The following is a 19226-nucleotide window of genomic DNA, read 5'->3' as shown; positions in this document are numbered from 1 at the left end:
ACTGGGCTAATGTATAAAGGGTGTGCTGTTATAATGCAGTGCTAAAGTTGTTACGAAGTTGAGATCAGCTATAATTGGTGAAGTGTGTGTGTGTGTGTGTGTGTGTGTGTGTGTGTGTGTGTGTGTGTGTGTGTGTGTGTGTGTGTGTGTGTGTGTGTGTGTGTGTGTTGTGAATACTAAGTTTCAGACATGTGACTTTTAAATCCCATTGAAACGTATGGCATCTGACTATTTATAGCACGTGTATGCGTCTGTCCATCCGTTCGTGAGTATGCACACAGTATATGAGCACATTCATACGAGTGCCTGTGTGTGTGCGTGTGTGCAGTATGTGTGTCCATGAGTGCATTTAGTTTGCCCACCATGCCTTGTTTTCTTCTCATCCTACTATCCTCTTTCATATAAACCTCTCCATGGGGAACATGACCACACTGACACTCGATACGTTGCCGGATAACAAAAGCACACTACTATGAAAGGGATATGCAGAAATGTAAGAGAGTAAAATGGAACAGGAAAAGAGACCATGGGCAGGAAAAGGGGTGAGGAAGGGGGGGGGACTCTCCAAGGCCAGTCAGTCACACAGTCAGTTCATTTAACTCTGGGAGTGTAACTGGGCAGTCACCAAGGGGAGGGCCACAGGATACAACTCAGTGGGTGGACCCAGATGACACAAACACACAAACGAACATACACACACGCACGCACGCACACACGCACGCACACACAAAGACGGACACACACACACACACACACACCAAGCCTCTCTCGATCATGCTGTTTCTCTCGCCGAACTACTATGTATTTGTCATTAATTTAGACCAGACGTTTTCTGTAGGTGTGGATTCTCATTCTTAATCAGGGTTAGGGTCAGAGCGGGATATCCCCTCTCATGCGTGTCTCACATTCAACCCTTCCCCCCCCTGTTTTAACTGCTTTTCCACAGAATTGACTGGGAAAATTGCACGCAAGCGCAGGGCAGCTGGACGGGTCACTCTCTGAGACCGGTGACGGGAGCTACGGGACTCAGGCTACTGAAGCGGGGGGTGAGGGAGTGTCAGAGGACTCTGCGGGTCGCCTATAATACTATACTCGCCCTGGAAACATGGCAGAGTGCCCGTCGAATCCCACCGACCCACCCGGAGCGCTCCGGAGTCCAGAGGACAGGGTTTCATCCGAGGCTGCGCCATCATCAGCTCCCAGAATCAGACCGTCGGAGCTGAAGTTGACGCGGACCTTGTCCAGGTCGGACTCCGACTTGCTCGCCTCCCCGGCCGGAGGGGAGGTGGTCAGGGCTGCGGCCGACTGCAGCAGGAACCCGGTGGAAAGCTCCAGCTCTGCCAAGCGGCCGTCCATGGAGCGCTCACCCTCCTTCGCCTCGGAGTGGGATGAGGTAAGAGTGGAAGGACTGTCTGAGGAGAGACAGCAGTGACCTTGTGAGGGTTAGGGCGTTTCAAAAAGAGAGATTGTGTCTAGTATGTTTCTGTGTGTGTGTGTGTGTGTGTGTGTGTGTGTGTGTGTGTGTGTGTGTGTGTGTGTGTGTGTGTGCGCGCGCGCGCACCACACCCACCACCGCTCACTTCAAACTTGGTTAGATTTTTTGGTGTGTGTTGTGCCGTTTTACATTCTGTCTAATAAAATATTCAATCAATCAATGGCCAAAATAGTGATGCCAGGTTCAAAGTGTCTAACAGCGAGCTAAAAGAAGACTTAAATAATGCAGAGGTGTGTGCTGTAGTATTAAGAAGTCTCAAATGTGTGTGCGTGTGTGTGTGTGTGTGTGTGTGTGTGTGTGTGTGTGTGTGTGTGTGTGTGTGTGTGTGTGTGTGCACGTGCGGGTGCGTGTGTGAGAGAGGGAGAGAGAGAGAGAGAGAGAGAGAGAGAGAGAGAGCAGTAGTTGTAGTTTTTCTGAGGAGCAGAGGTAGCATATCAACAGATAGACATATGGGAATAGAGATGTTACTGTATGTTCAGAGAGAGGGAAGCAAGAGAGAAAGATAGAGAGTATAGGCCTACAGACTGCATGGAGGATAGGAGCAGTAGTACTGTACCTGACAGAAGCAAGATAAGGATACATAAGAGACAGAGAGACTGACTAAAACTAGTTTGAGAACTAGTGTGGAGAGAAAAGAATCCCACCCAGTGTGAAGTGAGTGGTGCTATTTATGAGTTAATTTCCTTAAGCATCCCACGAAGCTTGGCCTACTTTTGATTGATTGATTGATTGATTGATTGATTGATTGATTGATTGAAGAATTTATTAGAAGTTTGCATAGGGAAAGGTACAGTTCAATAAAAGGTCTCTCCTTCATGCATAATCACAAAATACCAGAGTCATGTGTCGACTCTGGTATTTTGTGATTGTGTCCATTTGTGTTTGCTGTGTCCCTGTTTGTCCAGTAGTTTATTTATTTATTTATTCTCACACTATGCTGCTGTAACGCCTCAATTTCCCTTCAGGGATTAATAAAGTATATCTCATCTCATCTCAACTAAAAGGATACACGCAAGAAAGTACATGGCTTATTTAAATTGAGATCCTGTATTTACAATAGAAAGGTCAGGGGGAGGTAAGGATAGACAATGCAAAATAGATAGTATTTACAATAGAAAGATCAGGGGCAGGTAAGGATACGGTATGTTTTCATTTACCAGTTGCGAGTAGCTGTCGCTTCTAAGTGGCTTTTCAGTGCCGTTTTAAAGGAAGGTAGGGATTTGTACATTCCTTTATGGCCTTCGGTAGGGCGTTGCACATTTTAGCGAAATTAGCGGCATAGCAGGAGAACGCATTTGACCCTTTTTTTTGGCCAAATCTGAGTTGGACATGATCTGTGGCGCTGCCTCTGGTGTTGTAATTGTGAACATCCTCGACGTTTTGGAAGTATTTTGTCAGGTACATGGGTATCTTAGTGGTGTAGTGTATCTTATACACCAGGCCTATTGTAAGATGCTGTGCTCTGTCAGGTACCGCGAGCCGCCCCACGCTTAGAAAGTGATTAGTGGTGAGGTGAGCCCGAGATGGAAGGTTAAGCATAAGCCTAATTAGTTTGTTTTGGGCTGTTTGGAGCCTTTGAGGTGTCACGGTAGTACCATACATGGACTCCAGAGTCAAAGTGGGGATCAATGAGTGCTCTTGTTAGAGTCTTCAATGTATTTTTTGTTCTCTCCCCACCAGGTAAGATTGCATCCAGCTCACTGCTGCGCTGTCAAGACCGATGGTGTTTAATTTATCAATCAGAAAAGAGTGATTTACGGTGTCAAATGCCTTCTGGAGGTCCAGCATGACCATACCGCCATATTTTCCCGAATCCACCTCACATTTGATGCGGTCGGGAGGCATGTGTCGGTGGAATGGGATTCTCTGAATCCAGAGTGGAACTAATAAATCAATATATTCTCTTCAACCTGTTCATAGACAATTATTTAAATCATCTTTGCTTACCCCTAGATTTTTGTAGTATTTATTGACTTGTTCCTCACCATACTGCCCAGATGGGGTGGAGAGTTTTTTTAACCAGCGATGTGCCTATGGTGGTAAAGTAGATGTTAAAACAATTAGCCACTTTGAGCTTGTCTGAAATGTAAGCGACTGCCGTTTTGATGTTTATGTTGTGGTATCCTCATTGGCATCCGTCAGTCGAAAGACTATGGAGTCACGTTCTGGATCCTTCTGCTTCCGTTGTGGTACAGTAGGCCTATATGGTTTTCAGTTTTCAGAACTGTAGCTTAGTTGGTTGTTAAGTAGCTTCCACAGCTCACGTGGTTTGTTTATGTTTTCGTCAACTTTGTCATCGATGTAGGTTTTTTGCGCAGATATATGGGTCAAGTGTGGGACATACATGTATACACACACAAACAGGCAATACCAGATGTAGGTCAGCACCGCTCAAAAACTAGAAAAGTGCAGGCCGGATTGCCTGGAAGGCATAGACAATTGGAATGGAATCAGCTAAATCTGACTGTTACACCTTGGTCACAAGACCCCATAGAAAAAAGTGGCAAGGTAGGAGTAGTAGCAAAAAGTGTGTTGTGTCTTCCTTTACCTACTGGTAGTGTGTGCAGAGTTTCATGGCAATCAGCAATCGTTCATGGCAATCGTTCACGATTTGTAGCATTTCGTGCAAAGCAGGCCCTTGCTGCAAACTTTGAAAGCCAATCGTAGCCAATTGGAAGGGAATGTGAAAAAGCTGACAGATTTTTGACTGTACGACCTACGGTTCAAGAGGTCTGTTATAGCGCCAACACAAGGCAAATTTGAAATTGGGGCAGAAGTTCTTCCTTGGTCGGGACATGGCCATTTACCTCTATGGAGGTCGCCGCGAAACCTCGCTCAAATAGAGGCTCCGCGAGAACAGGAGGGGTGGACGCCGCCGCGGCATGACGGGTTGTCGCTCGAGGGAGGTCAGGACGTCCTCATTGAAACAAATGTTAATGGGATTTCATCGCTTGCGTCGCATCGCAGGCAGTGGAGGATGAGCTGTTAGGCCTCCTGTCCTAGCGGGGATATACAGTAAATGATGAAGTTGAGCCAAGCGACTAAGCGGTCTAGGGATGAAGGAAGGAAGGAAAGAAGGGAGGAAGGTACAGAAGGGAGAGAGAGCGGACAACGCCAGGAGCCGTGCAGGAGAAGGAGGCACAGGAGGAGTCCAGCGGTATAGGCCTATCTCTGGTACATCGCAGTAACTGCTACCCAGGCTGTTGTCAGCTGAGTGCCTCCGGGGCGAGCGCTGAATGCATGAATGGCTTGATCATTCCCTCCGACCTCCCTGTACCAGCCTCGGCATCTAACGCTAATTGGGCCTGTGCTGTCATCCCACATCCACTCAGCCTGCGTCCCAGGGGCCCGCAGCCCACGCTCTCCACCGTCTTCCACAGGGGTGTCGTACCAAATTCTGGGCCCTGGGTACAAGGATTCCCTCCCTGCGTTATTTTGTGCTTTAACTATTGATAAATAGCAGATATACAAGCTCACAGCTGCGAGATTGTAGATCTGCTATTTGTTTTAAATCGTGTGCAAGTCTTTGAAAAACCTTTCTATGTCAGTGGTGCTCAAACTTTTTCATGTCAAGGACCACCAAAATGATATGTATTTGACCACGGACCACCATCTCAAAACATTTAGTTCCAGGGACCCCCCAGAAGCAAAAATTTAGTAACAAATGTTCGCTTAAAAAATACATATATGCAAAGATTTGCACACATTTTCGTGACTTTTCAATAATAGCAGATCTACAAGCTCGCAGCGCGGCACAGATCTGCTATTTTTCAATAGCTAAAGTATAAAATAATTAAGGCCCCTCCACCTTGGGCCCTAGTAACTCAGTCCCCCCTTGTGACGCCCCTGGTCTTCCTCTCTTCCTCCCTGGCTCCTGTGCCATCCCACCTCTTTCCTTAAGCCTCATTTATACATATAGTCGTATGACCATCTCCTGGGTTCTTGCGCACACTTTAAAGTAACATTTTGAGATTTTTCAGACCTTTTTCAGCTATTATAATTTAAAACCCACAAAATGGCACTAGTGCCTGAAGGTGCGACCGAAAATAGCTCTGGACACTCACATTGACTCCCATTCTAAAAGATTTAAGTATAGAAAGTTGAATTAATCCGCCACAATAATTTAGAATATATCTGCCAGTTTAATGTTTGAACAGAGATTGTGGCTCAAAATATGTGGAAGCAGCACACAAGGAAGGAAGTGGGAAGAAATAAGAATATATATGTTACAGTTTGTTTGAGGTACCAGTAAGATTGAGACCGGAGCGCTTGTTTTACTTCACCTAATGGGCAGTCCCTGGAAGAAGCCGATGTCATTGGGGAGCTGCTCAGAGGTAGAGCATTTGACTGCTTAAGTCCCACGCTGGTGAATGCTAACCTGCTGAATGCTACTATGCTTAAACCTAACCCTAATCCTAACCCTAACCTCAGTAAAACTATGCCTAAACCTAAACCTAACCCTAATCCTAACCGTAGTAAAACTATGCGGCGCCCGGGCGCGAAGAGCAGGACCAAGGTCCGCTGGCCTTCGCGCCGCTTGCAATGTCGTGGACAATAACTGTGACATCTATTGTTGGTGAGAATAGGGTTGTTAGTTATGAACAATGTAGAAATCTGAAAGCCATTGGTATGCGGTCAGAAATAAGAACACTTCTGACTCCCGAAATTTGACCATTGTGCCATGCACAGTCTCACACATTAAACCCACAGGACATAAACTACAAGATGACCTGTATGATTTTATGAACTAGGGGAACCAACCCAATCTAAAATTGCAACATTCTTTCTTTTAAAAACAAGATGGCGAAAGCACTATTCTCTATACTGCATCTTAGGTATTGACTTTGCCTAGGACAATATATTGAAGTCTTCACTCCCTAACCTAACCTCAGTGCCTATATGCCTAAACCTAAACTGGTGATTTTTTTTTTTTTTTTTTTTTTTTTTTTTTTTTTAAATAACTGACTTATTGTGAGTTGGCAGGGTAGCAAATTGTATTTGTCTCTCATACAATACTGTGCTGCTATAGCAGTGCTTTTTCAGTTTTTCAAACTGACCTCAGTTCTCAGACTGGATTTAACACATTAATTAATTCCAGAAATGCTTGGTTCTAATAGGCACGTGTGTCTCTAGTAGACCAATAGTGCTCAAGAGCCACAGGGCGATATTAACTTTATCTTGTTGGATTCATGTATGAAATATCCAATGTTGCTGGCTGCCACTAAATCTATAAATATCTTATTAACTTCAAAACAAGTTAGAGGGGAAAGGCAGCTTTGGATTATACATATAAATCCAATTAAGTTTCACTTTAGTTTTTAATGGGTTGTGACATGAATGTCTTTTGGCATAAATTGCACTTTGTCTTGCTTCCTGCCAACCACCTCTGAAGATTTTCTTCCTCCAAACATTTTTCACTTAACTCCAGTCATAAATAATAGGCGAATATTCAACAAAGATTGTAGATTTATCTACAAACTTGCGTTGTGAGGCGCTGTGAGCTTATAGATCAGCTATTTTTGGTAAAGAGCTTTGTTGTTGAGGGGGGAAAAGGAGGGGACCAAGTATAAACCCCTGGGAGAGCCCGAGTTTCCCTTTAGTGCTTATGACATGCAAAACAAGTGGGTAATCAGGCTATCTGATTAGCTAATATGGTTTGATGATGTGAATGTGATGATGAAACTAGGCAAGTATGTGTGTGTACAAACACACTCCCCCTCCCATCTCTGGCAGGCATCAAACAGGTAGCTGTCTTTGATGCTTTAATTGATTAGAGAGAACACTAACGCGGACAGAACGACTCCCCTGGGATTGTATAGATGGCATAGTCCTCCAGGTTACCCGTGCCTTACTGGGACTGACCACGGATGGAGAGGGGGCGCTCTGAAGGCATGGAAGAAGAAGAAGAAGAAGAATTTACCTACGTCCTCCCACAGGGGCGCGCGGGGAGGGGAGCAGTGATAGCTGGAGCGGGGGAATCGTACCTGCGACCTCTGGGACCTCCAGAGTCCTAAGTGTGGACACTAACCACTCAGCTATCACTGCTACCACTCAGCTATCACTCAGCTACCAATGCAGTCTCTGTGTGAGAGAGGTGGCTGAGCTCCAAGCAGGACACCCAGCAGGTCTTGAAGAAGGAATGTGGAGTGGAGGTCTTCGGGTAGGCCGGGGGTCAGCAACCCTAGTGGCTCCCTGGAGCTTTTTTAAAAATGTATGAAAATGGAAAAAGATGGGGGGAAAAAATGTATTTTTTGTTTTAACGATTCTTTTATCGTCACTGTTGGGCAGAAACCTTGTATCTCCAAGTTTCACAATGCCTCGCGTGCTTGTAGATCGGCTGTTTTCACTAGTTTAGTTCATTTTTGAAATGATAAATACAAAACGAAGTTATGGACATAGTATCCATAGTATTTCCACCCGACAACAACGATATATAAGGCTTTTATAATTTTTTGCGGCTCCAGACAGATTTATTTATTTTTATTTATTTTTTTCAATATAGCTCTTTCCACATTTTGGGTTGCCGACCCCTGGGGTAGGCCCAAGAATGAGACCCGACATTACCCGGGATCCGACCCGGCACCGAGCCAGGTCTGGGTCCATTCACAAGAAGTGTCGGATCCGGGTCAGAGCAGCTACCGTATATGTCCCGGGTCCTGGTTCTCTGACAGTGAGATCGGGGTTCCATTGATACCCGAGTGGAGCCGATGAAAACACACCACAAGATGGCACTAAATGATGGACATGTAATCTGATGCCTTGATGGTGAAATAAAGTTCATTAGAACTTGCGGCACTGGGGCAGTTAACTTATATTCATATTGATGTTTTTATTAACGTAACATGTTGGTTAATGGTTCACAAAGGAGTTGTCATAGCGTGTTGTCACTGGTATGCTCTGCAAAGCATAATGGAAACGTCAATACAGATTTGATAGCCTGAACAAGAAACTCATGCGACAGAAAATGATGCATTAGCATTGGATAGCCAAAGAAGAAGGATTAAAGAAAACGTGGATTTATTTTTATTTACAAACTGTCCGCATTGACTGACGGAATACATGTGAAGAGGAGGCGCAGGGCAATGTGTCGTTTAGGTAAGAAAGAAGTCTTATACAACTCATAATAATAACGTCAGCATTCGGTCATTTCGGGGCCGCAGGTTTTGTACGTCGGGTACGGTCCGACATCTCTCGGTACTGCTCAGGTATCGGATCTCATATTTCTAATAATAGCCAGTTCTGTTCGGCTCGGTTCCGACATCTCTCGGTGGCGGTGCTGCTTGCTCGGGTATCGGATCTCATATTCCCAATAATAGACGGGTCCATTTGGGTCCAAGTCCATTTTTCACGGGTCCATTTGGGTTTGGACCCGTGAAGACCTCTAATGTGGAGGTCTCCAGACCCTCCTGAAGAACAACAACCAGGTCTTTAGAGTGAAAGGAAGGAAGGTCTATATACGAGACTGGAGGTCACCATTAAAGAAGAGGCATGCCAGGGCAGATGCCAAGCGGAAGCCCTCCCGGACAGGGATGCCCCCTGCAGCTCAAGAGGCCCACAATAACCTACCTGGCCTGTCAGAGACCTGGTGGAGACCTGTGCTCCGAAGAGCTTTAAACACATCATCAGTTAATGTATTACCTACAGCAGATGTACCGTAATTCTAAGACAATGTATTGTATGTGTTAAATTGCAACCGTAGGTCGCAAGTTTACTATGAAAACCAGCACATCTTGTCCGCGTATCTCTGTCTGTATGTAGGCATGTGTAGGCCCTTTTATGCCCATATATGAAGATCCCTGATGTCATCGATATACATCGCTGGCCAGATGGCCAAGACATGGCCCATATCTGTGTGGCTGGTTCAGATAGGGATCTCCATGTATGGGCATAAAAAGGAATGTATGTTCTGATGTCATGGGAACCACTCTAACAGAATCCCCTTTATGCCCATATATGGAGATCCCTGACGTCATCAATATTAAGCCCATATCTAACAGGACTTCATATGGGAATGCCCATATTATGGAGGAAGACAGCCCATGTATAAAAGGGATGTACCATATACAGTACAAGTATCTCCATATATGGGTACCAGGGGTCTCATATATGGGTAACTGGTCCGATATACATCACTGGCCAGATGGCCAAGAATTGGCACCTTACCTCGCCCTTTAGGCGATTTACTAGTTTTATTATGATTTTATTTGAAGAAAGAAGACATGTGAACCCTGGTATTCACGACGCACACTGTCTGTCACCCTGATGGCCGCCCCCCACCCCACCCTGCTACTGTACGCCAACACCTTCATCTGTTGAGCTTCTATTACCTCGCTTCATTGGAGGATATAGTGCTGCATGAGCAGCCATGAAATGTCTCTTCGATTGTCATCTTTCTAGGAGCGTGCCTGAGGCAACGTCACATAAAATGTTGTGGGTCGTTGACGTGTAAATACATACGGCACTGCATGTATATTTAATTTAATCACAGAAATGTGCTATTCTTGAGGTAGCAGGATTTTGGTCCGTGTACGTACTCTATGTTCCCAGAAGCAGGCAAGTGCACACATAGACATGAAAGAGGGCTTGAGCCCTTTTAACTGTCTGTAAAAAGTGCCTTCTCCAGACCATGAATGCTGTTTTCACTATGGTGAAAGAATGCAAATGCCTTCTTTCCATGCCATACATGAAGGCAGCATTCAAGAGAATTGCCTTGTCCAAACTCTCCTGAACTTGAATGCAGCATCTTATGTTGAAAGAATTGCCCTCTCTGTGTAGAAATCCATGCCGTTACGCCACATCTCCAGTATTGCCTTTTTAATTTTTTCACCAAAAAGCCCTTTTAGAAATGTCAGCCCCTGCCTCTCTAACTTTCTCTGCACATCCCTGCCCAGAAGTGCTGCACTGCTGCTGTAGACTCCATGGCAATATCTTTTGTAAAAAAAAAAAGCTTTTTTTAAAGAACGAAGAAAGAGTTTCCAGAAGTCCCCAGGCAAAATGACTGGGGATGATTTTATTGTAAAAGAAACTCTCTGAAGATTTTGAAACAGATCAAATCGGCTCTCAAAATTGCCTGATGGTTCTTCCTACAGCTCCCATCTGTAAAAGCCCATCATTTCCACCATCAGTCAGACAGGGTATTCACTGACTGGGCGGCCAAAGGACTTTACACTGTCGATGACTTATAGGATATTATACGGTATAGAGGAAACGCTTTGCATCATTTCAACAGTTAAGAATGAAGATTGACCTACCCCAATTACATTACTTTCGTTATCTTCAAATAACCCAAAAGGAGGGGTTGTTGGTACATGTTCCATTAATGCCAGGTACCAACTAATACAATATTAAGTTATGTACAGTACAGAATATTCCATCCTGATTGCCTAAGATTGGCTTCCAAAGTTTCAGGATTGCTCCGCTTTGAACAAAATGCCTCAAATCATGAACACAGCGTGCAATTTTGATGAAATTGTGCACGCACATTCCCACTTGGCCAAGGAAGAAGTGTCACTTAAAACATTTCAAATCAGCCTCATGGTGTCGCTATAACAGGCCGATTCGTGTTTTTACCTACCTACACCCCGATCAGTGTAAAACTATTTATGTATGCGCACTCCCTAGAGGCCAAGGAAAAACCTTTGCCCTGCATTTTTCACAAAGAATATATATTTCCACTCAAGGTGAATAGACAAAGATTGCTCAGATGAAGTATCTGAGTACTTTGTCCTCCATTGATTTGAATAAAATAGACAATGTTTATTATGAGGAAAGCATCACAGCAGGACCAAACAGCCTGGCTATAGGCCAGGGCTGCCATGCACCCAAGTCCCCAACAGGGCAAAAGCCTCCCGAGGAGCTATCGTACCAGTAAGACTCCCTAATCGGGAGATAAGCGACCGTAGGTCACATGTATACACAAAGAGTAGGGAGCAGTGTCCCCAAAAAATGTGGACGGATCCATGTTGATGACATGAGTGTAGACATACTGTGTAGCGATTTGCGTGATTTTAGGGCAAAAATTGGAGGAGCAGTGTCCAAAAATGTGCTTTCAAAAATCGGCCTGAAGGTGGCGCTAGAAGAGGGTCATGTGAGAAATGAGGGGTGGGGTCTCCGCGCCGCCGAGGCGGACGAATAGGTACCGGCCCCGGCTCTCCCGGTCGCTCCTTGCCCAAGTTACGGCATTTTATGTGCGCTGCAGTGGCAGGGGGTCCTCCACTGGGGGCGCCACCACTTTTGCATCCGTTCTGGAGCACAAGGAGTCGGTGGTCCCCGGGAATTCCCCGTGAGCAGCCCCGTTGGGGTGGTCATTTGGTCATTTTTGCACATTTGGAAATTTTTTACATCTGGGGGTCCCCCAGGGACCTGGGGGTCCCTGGAGCTCCGGGGGTCCTTGGAGGTTTTAGTTTGGCAGGTAAGGAGTGTGTGTGCAAAATCTGGCATGGATCGGGGCAACGGTTGCGGAGATATGAGCAGGGCAAAAGTGTGACGTGTGACGGACTGACGCACGGACACCTGGTGGAGCTTTCTGTAGTAAGTGCGACCTACGGTCGCAATCACTTCTACCCTTAATGGTCATGTAGGCCTGCTACACTTTAATACAGGGGGTCCGGCTTGTAGATCGGCTATTTTCAGCAAAGAGGTTTTGTGTAGAGGGGAAAAAGAGCAGACTAAGTACAGAGTGGTAGGTCAAGTGTATTAAGTATTGACGGTTCAAGTGGTTAAATATCTGAAAACACACATTGACATGAATCCAAAATACGATTGTGCAGTCAAACAATGGAACTATGGAATTTCTGAAAAGGTTATGGGGTCCCTGCTTCATCTCTCTCTCAACTAAGGGGTCCTTGGCCTGAAAACATTGAAGACCCCTGCTTTAATAGTTATGCTGATAGTTTAGGTTGGAAATAGTTCAAGTTCAAGTTATTGTTTGTCTCCGAAGGGCGATTGTTTGCAGCAATATATAAAAGCATACATCAGTCACAAAAGAAACATATAAAAACACGTAAGACACATAGAACAATAAAAACAGGATAGCAGTTCATGATCTCAGCTAAAAAAATAAAAAAAAGCAACAATCTATAGGCCAGACAGGACCGAATGTACCAGCATTGACATTCGCATCATAATTTAGAAAACTTAATTAAGTCTCACAAAAGCAACAGATTACCCCCTCCTTATCGGCATTTAAAGCCCGTATAGAAGCAGGCACAAAGGAGAACTTATGCCTGTTAGTGGGTTGGCTTAACAAAATTATCGAAACGAAACGGATAAAAACGCCAAACTTTTTTTGAGGCTTTCTTTAGGACCTAACGATGGATTTTAGCCTGGGTACCAAACTTTATTTTGAAGTTTACCCATAGAATTATCCATATCAAGTTGGGCTCCCATCGACTTTCTATACAGGAGGAAAATACCCAGAAAAAAGATCTGGAAGCATTTGTTTTGCACAAAAAACTTTCCTTGGGCCCCACTAAACTATGGTTTAGTGATGAGTCATCACTTTTCACTTTTTTGTGTGTGATTTTGGGGGCCATTTCTAGCCCAAGGAAAGTTTTTTTGTGCGAAACAAATGCTTGCAATGGATTCAGCATCATGGCAAACCCCTAGTTAGACCCCTCACATCATACTTAAAGTGATAGTTCACCTATTTTTGACATGAAGCTGTGTGAAATACTGGCCATTAAAATAGTGGTTACAAATGTATTAATTCATTACCAGAGTCCCGTGGTCAGAGTTCTGGTCAGTTTTAGATGAATATAAAGTAGTTCCGGTGATTTGGCAGGGGCTCATGGCCCAATCATTAAAAATAGATGAATCCACAAAACTAGCTTCATTTGTATTGCTGACCTATTTCTACCAAATAGACCAACTTTCGTTCAACTTTGACCCCTCTGTCACATGGTACTATTTTTTTTGTCCAGTATCACTACGCCGCTGCAACGTATTTCCCCAAAACAAGGTGCTTTGCAGGCAGCTGATCAGAACGAAACCTCGCTCTATATGGTAGAAATAGGACAACAATACAAATGATGCTAGTTTTGTGGATTCATCTATTTTCAATGATTGGGCCACGCCAAATGGCCCCCACCCCATTGGAACTACTTAATATTCATTAGAAACTGACCAGAACTCTGACCACGGGACTCTGGTAATCAATTAATACATTTTTAACCACTGTTTTAATGGCAAGTATTTCACACAGCTTCATGTCAAAAATAGGTGAACTATCACTTTAAAGCAGATTTTTTTTTCTGGGTATTTTCCTCCTGTATAGAAAGTCGAAGGGAGCCCAACTTGATATGGATAATTCTATGGGTAAACTTCAAAATAAAGTTTGGTACCCAAGGCTAAAATCCATCGTTAAGTCCTAAAGAAGCCTCAAAAAAAGTTTGACACTTTTATCCGTTATTTATTCGTTTTGATAATGTCAAAAATCAGGGTTAAGCCAACACACTATGTTTGTTGTGGCCACTGGGGCTTCCAGGCGAAGGCCAGAAGGAAGCAGCTTGAACTCACAGTTGAGAGGATGAGAGCTGTCCATATGAATGGACTTGGCTTTCTTAAGCACCTGCTTTTGGAAGACGTGATCCAGCTAGGCTACTGAAGTTTACTCCAGCTAACTTTGAGGCCGTTCTCACAATTCTTCCAATGTGATTTTTGTCTCTTACGTTCAGGTTTCCATACCAACAAATGTGTAGTGGTGTAGAGCAGTCCTTGTACAGTTATGTACTCAGCTGTTAAGGATTTCCCTGCAGGGGTGTCCAAAGTGTGGCCCCGGGGGCCAAATGCGTCTTGACGACAAATTTTATATGGCCCGCGGCTTCATTCCTAAATTTTATAAATGGCCCACCAGCACCGTCAAACAAGAATATTTTATAGTATAATTTGTCAGGATTCCTTGTTCCCTGTTGTCTCATTCTGAAGGGGTCAAAGAAAGGCTATTTTGTTGTATTTTCTACCTGGCACGTCTGGTTACATTTGGAAATGTGAGTTATTTGTGTTTTGTTCAGAGCACACACCTGACAGAAGAACACTGATATTGATGATAGTTAAATTAAAGGAGTAGTTCACCACTTTTCAACCTGTCTTCATATAATAGGTCCTCACTAATGTTCATGATAAAATATCACAATTTTTTTCTACTCAGTCCTACTCAGTCCAAGTCTCCTGGGAAGTTCAGAATCCATCGTCTTGTGACATCATCATTTTCCAAAAAAAAGATTTAAACAATATTTTTGAAAAAAATATTTATATTTTTACTATCGCGAGAACAATGGCTTCCACTTTAAAATTGCAACTTTTCAGGAATAGAAAGCCTGCAGTTTCTATAAGCTGGATTGGCAATCGATGATGTCACAAGACGATGGGTTTCTGACCTGCCCACAGCCCTCCTCTGAGAAAAAAAAAAAAAGAAAAGAAAAAAGCTATTTTTGAGTGAGGACCAATTATATGAACATAGGTTGAAAAGTGGTGGAGTGCCCCTTTAAATATTGTAATTGCGATGCATCATGTATGTATGTATATGTATGTTATGGTCCGACCGAAAGTACAGTACAGAGATATAGTCATCCCTCGGGTGTTTTAATATTTTCTAATGTGGCCACCTTTGAAAAGAGTTTGGACACCCCTGCCCTACTGTCGTGGTCTCAATTCAAAGTTTAAATAGACGGTTGACAGACTCCAAGATGCAGGAGACATTCCTCATGCTCTACAACAGATGTCATTTTTGAACAAATCATTATACTGTAGGCACATTTGGCATTCTATAAATGTCTCTGCCCTCTGCCCTGTCTGCTGTCCCCTGCCCCGCCCCCCCGTCCCCCGTCCCCAGTCCCCCTTGCCCTCTGACAGTATTGTTTACTCAGACAGTGGGTGGGGTGTCCTGTTCTCAAGGGCATCCTGTTTTGCAGCTTGTCTCTTTCTCTTTGCAGATTTTGAGGGAATGTTTGGCTGGGACGTAGTGTGTGTGTGTGTGTGTGTGTGTGTGTGGTGTGTGGTGTGTGGTGTGTGGTGTGTGGTGTGTGTGTGTGTGTGTGTGTGTGTGTGTGTGTGCGTGTGTGTGTGTGTGTGTGTGTGTGTGCGTGCGTGCGTGTGCGTGTGTGTGCGCGCGTGTGTAGAAGGGATTAGTGCTAGGACTGCCTCCAGCCAGGCTGTTGTGTTTTTCCTAGCCGAAATTTAAGAGGGGAGATTAGGTCAGATCCATCAACCTCTGCTTCTCGACCACGTGTACACACGCACAGAAAGATTGAGGGCACTGACGACTATGAGTTTTGAATAGAATATATTTTAGAGTACAGTTTGACAGAGTGCGCAGCAGGAATCAAATGTCTGGCCTCTCTGTTCTAGGACAATACCTCTACATCACTGGTTTCTCTAAGTGGGGTCCAGGGATCATGAGCGGCTGCGTTCCTTGAGGGGGTCCAAATGGACCCTTACATTGATTCCCTGTGGCTCTGGGTCGGCATAGCTTTGGCAGTCTGTGACTCACAGAGAAGTTTGTTTTAATCTCCACACTTCAGTGGGTGCAGCAGAGCTTGAAAAAGCTCCACTGAATGTTTCATAGGTACAAGAAGTTGTTTAGACCCATGCATAATTCCAGTCTCTTTTCGTAATTTTGCTAAAATTACATTATTAACCGTAGAACTAACAGTATCTCGTCTTCCTTAGGGTGGATGTGTGGGAAACATTTCAAATGTTGATGTTCCTGATGAATTACACAAACAATATCCCTGTGACCTATTATTAGAAATGCGCCTCAAAGTTTTAGTTTAGTAATGTAAAACAAGTGGTGGAAGAAATATTTATTGTATGTAGGTTAACTTTTTTTTTTACTGCAAAGTAACTAAAACTGTCAAATAATTGTAGTGGAGTAAAAAGTACATTATTTGCCTCTGAGGTGTTAGTAGAGAAGAATTCAAATCAATTCAATTTTTATTAGAGTATCAAATCATAAGTTATTTCAAGGCACTTTACATAGGCTAAAGAGCAGAGAGAGGGAGGGGGGATGTCACTGTGATGTCAGGGGAACCACTCTAACAGAATGGGTTTGCCGCTCTGACATCACCTTTTGGCTTCACTGTGATGTCACACTAACAGAATCCCTTTTATGACCATACATGGAGTTGATGTCATCAATATTAAGCCCATATCTAACAGGACTTTATATGGGAATGCCTATATATGGAGGCCACATCGGCCACATACCATAGAATCCTATATGGCCAAGACAGCCCATATCTGTGTGGCTGGTTCTACAGACAGGGATCTCCATGTATGCGCATAAAAGGGTATGATTTCAGATGTCATAGAGATCATATATAGGACTTTCATATAACGAATAACTGAGTAAGCATGTTTGGGCTATCACAGCATATCTCCATATACAGTACATGGATGGGTACCAGGGGTCTCCATATATGGGTAACTGGTCCGATATACATCACTGGCCAGGTGGCCAAGACATGGCGTGACCTCGCCCTTTAGGGCGCCCTGAGGTGTCTTACTATAGCCTAGCCCTATACTGTACAATAATACTCACACACTGTGCTAGGACGTGTATATATATATATATATATATATATATATATATATATTGTATATATATATAGTATATATATGATTAAAAAGCAATATGTCTTCAGTACATCTGTTCAATACACCGAAGGCACAACTATCACAAACACATCTTACACATGCTTGAATAGCTGTGTGCATACTCTGAATATCCCAGTGGTATACTGTATTGTAGGTATGATAATGGATGCAAGCTTTTAAAGCCCATGTAATATACAGTACTGTGTGTGTGTGTGTGTGTGTGTGTGTGTGTGTGTGTGTGTGTGTGTGTGTGTGTGTGTGTGTGTGTGTGTGTGTGTGTGTGTGTGTGTGTGTGTGTGTGTGTTGAATGTTCATGCATTTCTTTGCTTGTGGTTGGCAACGTTTTACATAACAGCAGTCACAGGGGACCTGTGGTGGAAATTCCCACGTGGAATGGATTCATAAGAGATCTAAGAATATTCAATATTATATGTAAATGATAACTTATGCACCATCAGGTTAGCTCAAAGCTCTTGTACTTGATGACAGGACCTTGTTAAAAATGCACAGTGACACAAAAACACACGCACCATTATATACTGTGTATATATATAGCCTATTAAACATCAGTAAGTAAATTCTGTATCAAATATCTCTATAATAGCTTACAATGGCCACCGTTCCAAAGCCTTATGCCTGATTTATACAGCGTGTTGCGTGCTGAAAATACCCCATCTACAAGCTTACAATGCGTCAAGCTGTGATGAGCTTGCAGATCAGCAATTTCTATTGCACAACACCAGAACCATGAGCATAACTCAGGCTTTATTACTTTGCTTGGTTGATTTCAATTGTAAGAGACATAAGCATGCACGTATGCACTGGTTTATAATTCATATGGAGGGCTATGGCAGAGTGAGCACATCCTAAGATGTGGTTTGACAGATGTGTACATGAATACGAGCGGTGGAGAGAAAAAAAGAGCTTCTATCTACCTGCCACATTTTCCTCTGAAGAGTTTCTCCAGGCGGAAGACGAATATGCCACATCTGATTCAGACCACTGAGAGTTGATGCTCATGACCCCTACACTCTCCCAGACAGACAGACAGGGACTGTCTGATGTGAGAAATGTATGATGATCTTGTCATGAAAAGAGGGAGAACTTAACTGCTATCGCGTGAAAACCTCAAGACTGATGTTTTATTTTTTATTTTATTTCTCAAAACGTCTGGAGGTGAGCTGTCCAGACAGATCCGGTTTGTCCACAGCTAACCTCACAAAACTGGGGGCCAGATTTTTTTGTGCGCACTGCCAGTAGGCAAAGGACGCTTCAAACAACATAACATTGTTTGAAATATTTAAAGACAGGGTGTCGTGACCCCCCCCCCAAAAAAAATAAAAAATAAAAACAGGAATAAGGAATTATGATTAGCTTGGAGGAACAGAAAGTGTTAAAATTATGTTTTATGTGGCCACACCCACCTGTTCTTTAAGTATACTTGGTTTTCAGCTGAAATTAGCCACAGCTGAATGGAAATGGATTTTATGATGTCATTAAAGCGGTGTATTTGAATTGGGCCTTTTGACTCAGAGGCTTTCAGCTTTCAGGAAGAAATAAAAAATACACAGGGAAGAATATACACAGGGAAGACATTTGCATATTATAACCACCATACTGGGGGTCTATTAGAGTAATGTTGACTCCATAGACACATACAAAACAGAAAAAGTACAAAACTATGGCACCACCTCTAACTTTAAATTGAACTAGACCTGCCTGTGTCCTTCGGGCACCGACCTACTCAGGGTCCGGGGTCGAACCATGTGAGTCGGGAACTATGCAAGTTGAGAAAGCATTCCCCACCCGGTTATGCAATACTCATTGTACCTGTTGTCAGAGTACCTGTTGAACCCATTCTCTGAGTAGTACCCAGTACAGTACCCACTAACCGATTGATCAACTAAATATTTAGATACTGGGGTCCCTGTTCACATCATGTTGTTGTACATAGGCATACATCAATGGAGTTCTATTGTGCATGCCACCACTTAGCATATTGGTCCGTGGCACCACAAACGTGAAGCAAAGCCCTACCAATCCGTGAAGCCTGACGGGTAGATTGGCCAATCAGGGAAGCTGGTGCCTACTACACCCCCCAAACACACAGAGACCTCCACAGGACCAGTGGACAGAC

At 43.8% G+C, this 19226-nt stretch overlaps 1 protein-coding gene across 1 annotated transcript in view; it reads left to right on the top strand.

Annotated features, from left to right (window-relative positions):
• Window positions 1-1105: 1105 nt before the first annotated feature.
• anks1ab (ankyrin repeat and sterile alpha motif domain containing 1Ab) overlaps window positions 1106-19226 on the top strand; it is a gene marked incomplete at its 5' end in the record, with an annotated part of 82296 nt that continues 64175 nt past the window's right edge. The window contains one exon of the mRNA XM_080728297.1: window positions 1106-1393. Within this exon, the coding sequence (XP_080584423.1) occupies window positions 1106-1393 (288 nt within the window). The remainder of the gene's footprint in view (window positions 1394-19226) is intronic.

This window comes from Nannobrachium achirus (genome assembly GCF_963921795.1).
Source record: "Nannobrachium achirus genome assembly, chromosome: 6".
NCBI classification, from domain to species: domain Eukaryota; kingdom Metazoa; phylum Chordata; class Actinopteri; order Myctophiformes; family Myctophidae; genus Nannobrachium; species Nannobrachium achirus.
This window is presented reverse-complemented; position numbering and strand designations above follow the sequence as displayed.